This window comes from Eurytemora carolleeae, unplaced genomic scaffold (assembly GCF_000591075.1).
Source record: "Eurytemora carolleeae unplaced genomic scaffold, Eaff_2.0 scaffold40, whole genome shotgun sequence".
Classification (NCBI taxonomy): Eukaryota; Metazoa; Arthropoda; class Copepoda; order Calanoida; family Temoridae; genus Eurytemora; species Eurytemora carolleeae.
The window spans coordinates 773,957-785,215 of record NW_019396035.1 but is presented as its reverse complement, the minus strand read 5'-3'; the positions used below and the strand labels follow the sequence as shown (position 1 = coordinate 785,215).

At 35.7% G+C, this 11,259-nt stretch overlaps 1 protein-coding gene across 1 annotated transcript in view; it reads right to left on the bottom strand.

The window, feature by feature from the left end:
- Window positions 1-7,547: 7,547 nt before the first annotated feature.
- Window positions 7,548-11,259, bottom strand: part of LOC111698477 (polyhomeotic-proximal chromatin protein) — a 4,113-nt gene continuing 401 nt past the window's right edge. The window contains exons 2-4 of the mRNA XM_023468829.1: window positions 10,744-11,060; window positions 8,368-10,026; window positions 7,548-8,191 (exon numbers count right to left, since the gene is read on the bottom strand). Coding sequence (XP_023324597.1) covers window positions 7,740-8,191; window positions 8,368-10,026; window positions 10,744-11,008 — 2,376 coding nt within the window. The 5' untranslated portion in view covers window positions 11,009-11,060 and the 3' untranslated portion in view covers window positions 7,548-7,739. The remainder of the gene's footprint in view (window positions 8,192-8,367; window positions 10,027-10,743; window positions 11,061-11,259) is intronic.

The following is an 11,259-nucleotide window of genomic DNA, read 5'->3' as shown; positions in this document are numbered from 1 at the left end:
TACTAGTTCGAAGTCACATGTTCTTTTTTACTGTTTCGTAGTTAATAGTTCATTGTTTCTTATTCCTTCCTATTTATAGGTTTCTATATACTGGTTATACTTTTTCCAATTCTTACAAGATCCTATTTACTTGTTCCTATTATTAGTTCCTAGTCTATGGCTCCTGATTAGAGGTTCCTAGTTTGTGAATCATTTTAACTTATTCCTAATTTTTGGTTCCTGGTTCCAAGTTGATAGTCTATGGTTCTCAGTTCCTGGTGAAAAATTCCTATTGACTTTTTCCTATTCATTGATTCCTGTTTACAGGTTCGAAGCTTATGATTCTTATTTACAGATTCCACGCTTATGATTCCTATTTAAAGGTTCCAAGCTTATGATTCCTTTTTACAATTACAGGTTCCTGGGTACAGGTTATGATTTACTGGTTCCTATTTATTGATTCTTAGTTACTGGTTCCTATATACCTATTCCTATGTATTTGTTCCTAGTTCCAAAATCTTATAGTTTATGGTTCTTATTTCCAGGTTTAAAGTTTTGGTTCCACTCGTGGTTTCAAATTTATCTTTGTAATATGTAGAACGGGGTTTCCTTTTAACCCCGGGTATAATGACAGAACAAACAAACACAGGATAAATTAAAATAAACCACCAGAGTGTAAAGATTTGAATTTGAGAAGAGAGAAGATATATTCTGAGAAAACCTTGAAATCTCACTTAAACGCAGCAAATTATATCAAAAATCAAGACGACATTCAAGTCGTCCTGCATACTGTCATGTTTCGTGGGACACCCTGTAGCTGCAAACAACTTTTTAAGTTTTTCAAGAAACAATTTAATAGCGTTTAAATGTTTCTTTTCAAGTCGCCATTTTTTCTTTTGTGGATTTTTCTGCTGTCATTGGTGGAATTCTAAAATTCAAAAAATCGACTTTTTTTACAAGCACAATACTTCAATGCCGATGGTTCAGCCATCTTGGCGTTTATTGGATAAAAGCAAACCAACAAACAGACGATTCATATTATAGATATAGAGAACTATATAAAACTGTAGGTTACTCAGGGAGAAATAAAATCTAAAGAATAAATGTACGATAATAAAACAATTAGTTTATTGTAAATTATTCATACAAGCACTTTAGTAATCGATCAATACAGAGCTAAGGATCAATAAACCATGCATGCTTCATTTATGAGTCAATTTTTATTCAGGTATAAGGGAGGGGGTGGAGGGACGAAGGGGTAATAGAAGGGTTAAAATTCTGAACCTGTTAAGTAAATCTATTATCCATGTAGATGGATTCACTATGCATGCATGTCAGGTTGGATTACGAAAGAGTTGTTTCAACCTGACAGACGATATGTGAGACAATTCTAGGCAAGATCGGAGTCACGGATACTAGATCCAACCTCATATATTCAAACCTACTCATCCAACGTAATTAATTCAGGATCATTCTCAGCTCATTAAAGGAGTAAAACCTTGCTTCTTTATTCTCCGCTGGAAATTAAGATGACGTAGAAAGACTTTTGTTTTATCATTCAACAAAAATTAAAGTGTTCTAAACTGCAGGGTGTCCTTAAATTAAAGGGTTCTAAACTGCAGGGTGTCCTAAATTAAAGGGTTCTAAACTGCACGGTGTCCTTAAATTAAAGTGTTCTAAACTGCAGGGTGTCCTAAAATTAAATGGTTCTAAACTGCAGGGTGTCCTAAAATTAAATAGTTCTACACTGCAGGGTTTCCTAAAATTAAAGGGCTCTACACTGCAGGGTGTCCTAAAATTAAAGTGTTCTAAACTGCAGGGTGTCCTAAAATTAAAGTGTTCTAAACTGCAGGGTGTCCTAAAATTAAATGGTTCTAAACTGCAGGGTGTCCTAAAAATATAGGAATTATGTGATGACCTTAAAGAGTATTTTGAAGTAACCCTCCTGGCAAAGTGGAAGATAATGTCGTTTTTCTAGCTTTAAAATGTTTAATTCTGCTAATTCCAGATGTTTTCCTGCAGTAGAAATACGCAATGTAGAAAAAAACACAATTGATACAATTATAAACATTAATATCTAAATCATGCATGTAAACTGGAAATGGATGGTCACTTGAATTTACGCTTACAGTCCCTTTAAACCAGTTTTTGACCTCTGACACAAAATAAAGGAGTGTTTGTAAAATAGATTTGCCATGAATCCCGATCGTACGTTTTTTCCAAAATATGCTCCACAGTAAACCATTTGCTGATTACTTATTTTGAACTGAAAAGTTAATAAGGTCAAATCAATTAGGCCAAGGCGTTGCGACGCTCCAAAATTAACCCGTATGTGCATAATGTTCATAGCTGTCTTCATTTATCATCCTCAACTATAAGCTTTCGGTGCGTTCTACAATAATTTGCCGTAGTGCACTGACTGAAGATATAGTAGCGTTTAGTGGAGAGTATTCTGTGTAAAACCAGCAGACCCCATTTTGGAACTCTCAGGATTTAGAAACCTTTAGTAATTCCCATGTTTATTTGCAATCCATCTTTATAAACGCTAATCAAAATCTTGACTCTGACAGATTATATAAAACATTGAACATTTTTTCAAGATTGAATGTGGATTATTTCTTCTATCCAAATCAACATCTTCTATAATTTCCTTAAAGAAAGATTATAGAAAATCATATTTTTAATAATGTGAGAAAAACACTGAATGTTTTAAAAGTATAATACTTTGATGTCCAAATCTATTCGTGAATTTTATACGACTGCATTGTACAGGATTAATTGTCACAGGAGCTTATCACTATAACTATATCTAATAGAAATCACGGAAACTGCTGAAGACTTTTCACTGATATATTGATCCTATCCTAAGTATTATCTCTATACTGATATATTGATCCTATCCTGAGTATTATTTCTAAGTATTGATATATTGATCCTATCCTTTGTATTAGCTATATATACTGATATATTGATCCTATCCTTTGTATTAGCTATATATACTGATATATTGATTCTATCCTTTGTATTAGCTATATATACTGATATATTGATCCTATCCTAAGTATTATCTTCGATATATTGATTCTATCCTAAGTATTATCTCTATACTGATATATTGATCCTATCCTGAGTATTATTTCTAAGTATTGATATATTGATCCTATCCTAAGTATTATCTATATACAAATATATTGATCCTATCCTAAGTATTCTGTGGAAGGAAGAATTGATCCTAAGTATTTTCTCCATGATATAATGTGTACACTGTATAAAGGATATGTTCCTTCTATCCCCTGGTTTCACGGACTAAACCTACCGGAGCTCTACTACACCTTTTACCAGTCATGTGTGAATAGTAAAATGCAGTGGCTTGGGGGCTTCAACCGTTCGCTTCCCCCTTTATATAATACCCTTCATACACCCTACAGGGGTAGGGGTGGGGGGCTTCCGGAGAGGTGAAAGGGGGGAGAGCTGTCTAATGTCACGTGATATGTGGTACTCCGGAAGTGGGATCTAAAAATTGCTGCAGCACAATTAGTTTCCGATGAAAACCAACCCCAACCCTCTCCATCTCCCGGTGTGTATCAGACTGTATTATCTCCAAGCTTTAAATACTCACATAATACTTGAAAAACCAAGTATTTTCTGCATGCAAATTTTTATATTAGCCTTATACAATTTTTTGATGATCATTCTTTTAAAAATTTCTGATTAGTCCCGAAAATTGTAATTTGAAGCTGTAAACGGTCTAATATGATGTGGGACACCCTGTACATTCCTCTCTGAATACTCCTTGCTTGGGTAGCTCATAACAACAAGCATTCTGCAAGACTGCTATAAAAAGTTGCATCAATTTTTAAGGCAGGAGCGACATTGCAGTGTTGTGACGCCTTAGTATTTTATTTTACCATGGATAAATGATTTTACTGTTGCTTTTTTGTAGCCGTAGATATGTACATTTTAGAACTACTAATTGTGTTAGACTATATTAATACCTTAATTTTACTAATCCTTGCTGGGTAAGATTACCCCTTGGGACATCCAAAAGGAGTTTAATTGATCCGTACTATATCTGCACAAGATGGAGATCAATGCTTGATCCTTAGATTCACAATACAAAAGGAGTTTAATTCAACCGTACTATATATCTGCACAAGATGGAGATCAACGCTTGATCCTAGGATTCACAATACAAAGGAGTTTAATTGATCCGTACTATATATCTGCACAAGATGGAGATCAATGATTGATCCTTAGATTCACAATACAAAGGAGTTTAATTGATCCGTACTATATCTGCACAAGATGGAGATCAATGATTGATCCTTAGATTCACAATACAAAAATTCTGAAATATTTCTTATTTAAAGCTTTTGGCCTAACGGCTCACAGTCAGTGAGCCTTAAATTTCTGGAACAGGAGTTTTTAACAGTATTTCAGTAAAATGATGAAAAAATCAAAACAAAGCTTTGTCTTTATTTCCATAATCATTCCAGGGTTAAGAGAGGTCACAGTAACCAGTTTGAAGAGGATTATGTATACGGCCGACATTTTCCATGAAGTTTTGAAGATCAAATTTAAATTTAAATTTTAATAACGTATACGTACCATTTTATTTTTTCATGGCAATATTGGGAGTCCCTGTGGGTAATGTTGATCTGCTCTACTGGCCATCCGCTATACTGCACATCCAACCTATTGCAACATCCGACCTACGACAGCTGTTTATTTTTGTATTATTTGAGGGTTAGGTTAGGTTATGATAATTTCTTGGCCAAGCGTTGATGTTATAGAACAGGCTAGGGGGCCGTGCGCTGCGGCCGAAGTCCAACTAGCAGCTGTAAAACCACGTGCTAGTAGGATAGGCAGTAGGATGATTGGGCGTAGGTCCAGAAATACACCATCGTCCCTGTGCTGTCAGACGATGAGAAATTCCAATTGAGAGATTTCTTTCAATGTTTTAAAATGTCGTCTTACTCGTATTTTATTTTTCCTATTCCAATCGAAATTTAATTTAACACGAGAAAAGAAAGTTTTTTTTAAAGTTCTTTCTTGATCTTTAACGATTTTAAAAGCTTATTCTTAATATATCAGTGACGATTTTGAAAGAAGCTTGAATCTGAAAATTTTATTTTTATTTTGAGAAAATTTCTCCTTTAATTTAAAAAGATACAAAGAAGCTATTAAGGTGTACGTTCTATTTTTAATACTAATTCATTGTCATATCAATTTAGGGTTTAATCATTTTCAAATAAAGTGAATCACAATTTTTTACTGTAGATAATATACATTTATAAACATAAAAAAATCATAATTAATTGGAGAAAAAAGTGAGGAGGTGTTCATGAGGTATAGAATTAAACATAAATATCAAATATTTAATATTAAAATATAGTGTTATTCTGCACAATTGCCGTGTTTTAGGTTTATCGTAGTATTTCAGAGCCCAACATTTAAGAGAATCGTTAAACGAAACTCCAGAGTTTCCTTTTTGGGGTCTTAACATTTGTATAGATTTTGATTTAGGAGATTTGGAGAATATGAACAAACTAAATAAACCAATATTTCAAAACAAAATTATTAAATTTTACAAAACTGCATGACCACATTCATGAAACCCTGGTTTTAATAACAATACCCTGTCTTAAGTTATGGGCCAACTCAGGGGACATTAGTTCCAACCCGCAATTATTGTTATTGATATTGTAATATCAATTATTTTCTTACAAAACGATTTAGCATAGAAATCCGTGACATCATTTATTTGTTGTAGTTTTATTACAGGAAAGTTCATGCAAAAATAAATTTAAATCTTGAAATAGTTTAAAGCAGTTTTCATCATTTACTAAGGTAATTTTTGTTTTCAGTGATATAGGCTATTTTGTCAATTATGAATTTAAGGGTTGTTTAGATTTGCCGATTATGCTCTCCAAGCAAATTGTTACAGTGTTAAACCCTAAATATTAAATACATCCAAAGAATTAATGAAATGTCGCCTTGACAATTTTTCAAGGGGTTTTATACTTTTTTTTACGAAAAAAAAATAAATAGCCATGGATATGCGGGAATAGTTTAAAAGAGCTCCATTATATAAAATCATTTAATTAAAAACTAAATATCTGCAACATTGCATTATCAGAACTTGAAGAATATGACATCTGAGAAATTTTTTTTATGTATTTAATATTAAGGGTTTAACTGTGTAAAAGTTATTCTCAAAACGCGACAAATATCCGAATTTGTGATTTGTACAAAAATGGATATTTTAGAAAATATCTAAATAATAGAAATTGGCTCCAAGATTATGAAGATTTTAAATCAGGAAAATATCAATCAGTGTATACTATTTATTTACTTTTGTTTTGCAAAGATCTGATTTTTCATAATTCAACATTTTGACATGCCCTAACATAAGTAAGAAAAGATATATTGCTCAGCCAGGAAACAGGATTATAAAGAAGAAACAGATGGGGTATCAGCTAGGAAACAGGAATACGAAGTAAGAGCAGGAAGGTTACCAGCTAGGAAACCGAAAAATTGAGTATGAAAAGGTAGGTTAACAGCTAGGAAACAGGAATACGAAGTAATAGCAAGCTAGTTAACAGCTAGGAAACAGGAATATAAAATAGGAGCAGGTAGGTTACAAGCTGGGAAACAGGAATATAAAGTAGGAGCAGGTAGGTTACAAGCTGGGAAACAGGAATATAAAGTAGGAGCAAGTAGGTTACAAGCTGGGAAACAGGAATATAAAGTAAGAGCAGGAAGGTTATCAGCTAGAAAACAGGAATATAAAATAGGAGCAGGTAGGTTACAAGCTGGGAAACAGGAATATAAAGTAGGAACATTTAGCTTATCATTTAGGAAACAGGAATATAAGGAAGAACAGGTTGGATATTAGCCAGAAAACAGAAATATATAATAGGAAAAGGTAGGTTACCAGCTAAGAAACAGGAATATGTAGGAAAATGTAATTTATCAGCTAGGAAACAGGAATATAAAGTTGGAAAAGGTAGGTTATCATCCAGGAAACCGGAATATCAAGTAGGAGCAGGTGAGGTATCAGCTAGGAAACAGGAATACGAAGAAGAATAAGTAGGATATCAGCTAGGAACCAGTAAAAAAAGTAGGAAAATGTAGGTTACAAGCAATATATCAGTAATAAAAATTAGGAACAGATCGGGTAGGTTATCAGCTAGGAAACACTTTTTATTTATTTTTTAAATAATAAGTTTAGAACAAAATGGAAATAAAAAAATAAAGCTCAAAAACAGGAGTGTACGAAAGAAACAGAAAAACAAATAAGAAATAGAAATTATGAAATAAAAGGAGACAATTTAGGTAAAATCTACGTCAAGCTTGGTAATCAGCTAATAACACTATTAAAAAAGAAAGATTTGAAAACCAAAGAATCTTAAAAAAACAAAATGAAACCAAAAAAAAGAATAAAGCTCAAAAACAGGAGTAAACGGAAGATTTAAGAAATAAGAAATACAAATTATAATATGTAAGAGAGACAAAATCATTTAAGTAAAATCTATGTCAAACTTCAGAACTTATAAAAAAGAAAACTGATTGTTTATCATTTAATTATTACAATATGTGAAAAATTTACATCATATATAATTTTTACACATTTCTTCACACTCTTTCTAAGGCTCACAATTCACAAAAAAGCAGAAATTTTTTAAATGTTTTTATTCTCTTTGATCCCGCAAGTAGAATATGATCTAGCTTTTCTAGAAGATCAGGATGAATATTTTCTAGTTCTTGTTCAGCTCCTCACGTATCTGCTCAATATGAGAACAGATTTTTAGTGCTGGTCCTAACTTTATCGACATAGCAGCCATTAGATGATCTGCTTTCAGCAACATCAAGGCTTGCCCGTCAATCTCCTGCTGGGCAAAATCTTCAACATATTCCCCGCAGCCGGGCAGATTCTTTATAAAATCACAAACATCGGTCACCTTCCACTTGAGGGGGTTCCCCCGGACACCCGGGATCAAGGGTTGCTGCGGAGCCGGAGCTGAAGGTATATCTAAACTATCAGTAGGTTGGGGATCCTTCATCTTCAGTTTCTTCTCAGGGGGCTCAACACCGTTGGATTTAATGGTATCGTTGGATTTAGTTGAACCTGGAGGTCGACCTGGACCTCGCTTCACCTGTCCTCCTGGAGTCTGCTTCTCTTCAGTCTTTTCTGGTTTCCGTCGAACAGCTGAAAATAAAAATACTAATAAAATTATTAAAAATTAAATTTTTTTCTTAAAATAAAATCTTAGGGAACCATTCCTGACATTGTTTCTAATTCATTTTCAATTTATGTAAAATTTTTATAGAAAGTGAAATTATTAAAGAATTCTCCTCGATTATTTAATTAAAATTTTTTTATACCTTTCACTGGACTGACAGGGAATGGTTGAGAGGATTCTTTTATCACTTGACCATCGATCACGTGGGTCAGAACTTGAGGTTTTACAACAGCCTTTGGAGTAGGAACTAAGCCCTGCTCCCCGTCATTAGGGGAGAAATTCTTCATCGGTTTAAGTCCGGTGCTGTTCATGTGAGAAAGCGGAGGGTTGGATTGACCAAGGTTAGCTTGGCTGAGGTTGGGTTGACCATGGTTAATTTGACCAATGTTTGATTGACTGTAGTTGGATTGTCCCATGTTGGATTGACCAAGATTATGTTGACCAAGATTGGGTTGACTAAGGTGTCCATGGATCTGTTGTCCAAGCATATGTTGTCCAAGATTTTGCTGAGCGTGGTTTGGTTGACCAAGATTTGGCATTGGAGTCATAATCTCCTTGGTCAAGGTGGGCGGATCAAGGGAACCCGAGGTAGGCGGGGCAGAGGTAGGTGGACCTTGGTTACCCAGTTTGGACATCTGGGACATAGAGATAGTGGTTGAGGGAATGTTTATTGCAGGAAGAGAGGATGGTTCGGAACCCATCATTGGGAGGTTCGGTGGTCCAACCATACTCTTCAAGGACGGAGCAGCTGAGACTTGAGGACGAGGAGATCCCGGCATCATCTGAGGAGAACCAGGAGAACCTGGCATGGGAGAGTTATTTCCTCCCATCCTAGGCATCATCTTCATGTTTCCTCCCTTTGGAGCAGGAGGCCGTCCCGTCCCTGCCTGGCCTGATCTAGGAGACATCTTCTGTTTAGATTTAGGACTAGGTTGTCCTCCCTGGTTTCCGTTATATCCAAGTCTTGCGTTGGACTGGGATACACTCGGCAGGAGAGGAGCAATAGCTCGAGATATTGCAGTTTTTCCAGGTGGAGGTAAATTAGGCATGGGAGGTCTTACTTGCATTCCCCCCAGGGGGTTGGTCGGATTACCCTGGAGAACTGGTTGATGCTGAACCTGAGGTTGAGCTTGTGGATGAGGTTGAGCGGACGGAGAAAACATAACCTGCTGTTGATCCCCAGGACCCGGAGCTCGGAATATTATCTGTCCGTTTTGAATAATAGGAGGATGTTGCATATATGTCATCCCGTGAGGAGAAGGAATGACGTACTGCTGGGGCTGCTGGGAATTTGCCTGACCAGCCATCTGAGGAGGTCCAGGCATAGGTTTCCCATCCTTCATTCCTGTCATACTAGTCGGGATAGGTTGAGAAGACATTCCAGGTCCCTGCATAGATACTGCTCCCTGGATTCCTGGTCCTAGAGGGTTCGTGATCATGAAGGTTTGTTGAGGACCGGGACTAGACATCTGTAGCTGACCTGTGCTTGTAAAAGTATAGTTAGGTTGACCTCCCTTCACGTTGTTTCCAGGTCCTGATATCATCTGAGGCTGTCCTTGCTTCTGCGGAACTCCGGTGAGAATAACCTGCTGACCCTGCGGCTGGCCGGGTTGACCTGGAAGCGCGAACTGCGCGGGTTGTAAAACTAACTGTCCTTGTTGGTTTGTATACGCAAACTGCGGGAATGTAGCGTACTGTTGACCGCCGAAAGGTTGTTGAATCAGAAACTGAGGTTGACCGATCTGCTGTTGTAAAGCCATGGGTTGACCGGGCATACCCTGCTGGTTGGGGCCATGACCACCTACAATAGAAAATAAATAAAAAGTTAAACAGGTATAATACACTTTACATTTAACTAAAACTTTGCTCTAGTTATATTAAAAAAATGTTCATGGGTTTAAAAACTCTTGATTCTAGCTTTTAGGAAAATGCAAAATACAGCTGTTATACTTAATTTCCTGCCCCCCCCCCCCCGGCTTATTTTTAGTAAATATAAACACTCCTTTTAAGAAGGAAAATATAATTAATTAAAGAGAAAATGAAAATTTGACATAATTTGAATCCCCCCTAGCCTAGTATTATGCAGAAGAATGGACCTCCCCATCGTAAATTTCATCAAAATCAAACAAAAAGTTTATTTAAGATGTAAGGGACTGTAAGCCTAATTTCAAGTGACCCTCCATGCAAAGATGACAATGCCCAATTTACAACGACACCATTAAAAGCTTTATCTGATCAAGTATAAATTATATATCCATGTGTTTAACTGTTTATTATGATTTGTGGTTTCTCTGTAAAAGTGACTAGCGCATTTCTTAATTATAAAAAAAAATTGAGTACTTCACATAAAACACTTATCGAATCCGGAAAACGACAATATCCTCCACATTATTGATCAGATAAAGGTTTAAAGGGTACCCTTGAAAATCGGGCAGTAACATCTTTCCCTGGAGGGTCACTTGAAGTTATGCTTACTTCCTAATTCGTGGGTAGGTTTACTGAAAAATGTTAATCTTACCCTGATGTAATTGTTGTATTTGCTGTTGATGCTGTTGCTGCTGTTGTTGTTGCTGTTGCTGCTGTTGCTGTTGTTGCTGTTGCTGTTGTTGTTGCTGTAAACCCTGAGGAAGGTTTGAAGGAGCTGGAGCTAGGGTCGGTAATCCTGTCAACATAGGAGACTGCGTCATCGTCATGGCCATACTTACGGGTACTTGTGATGATGCCATACTGTAATCAGGCATCTGCATTGCCTGACCTGCTCCAACTTTATTCTGATCTCCCATATCTTATATTCTTCTCTTCATTTCAACAATATTTGCAACTCGCTTCAAACTTCTAAAATATTACAAATTATTATTTTTTCCTTCAAGGTTAAAAATAATTTTTTTTATTCTATTTATTTATTTTCCAACTAATTAAATTCACACTCCTATGTACAATCATTAGGTAATTTCCTAGAGAACGATTTTTAGACCCACCCCCCTCCTATCAATTTTGTACATGACCTTTAATTTTAAGTTATTTTGTATTATTT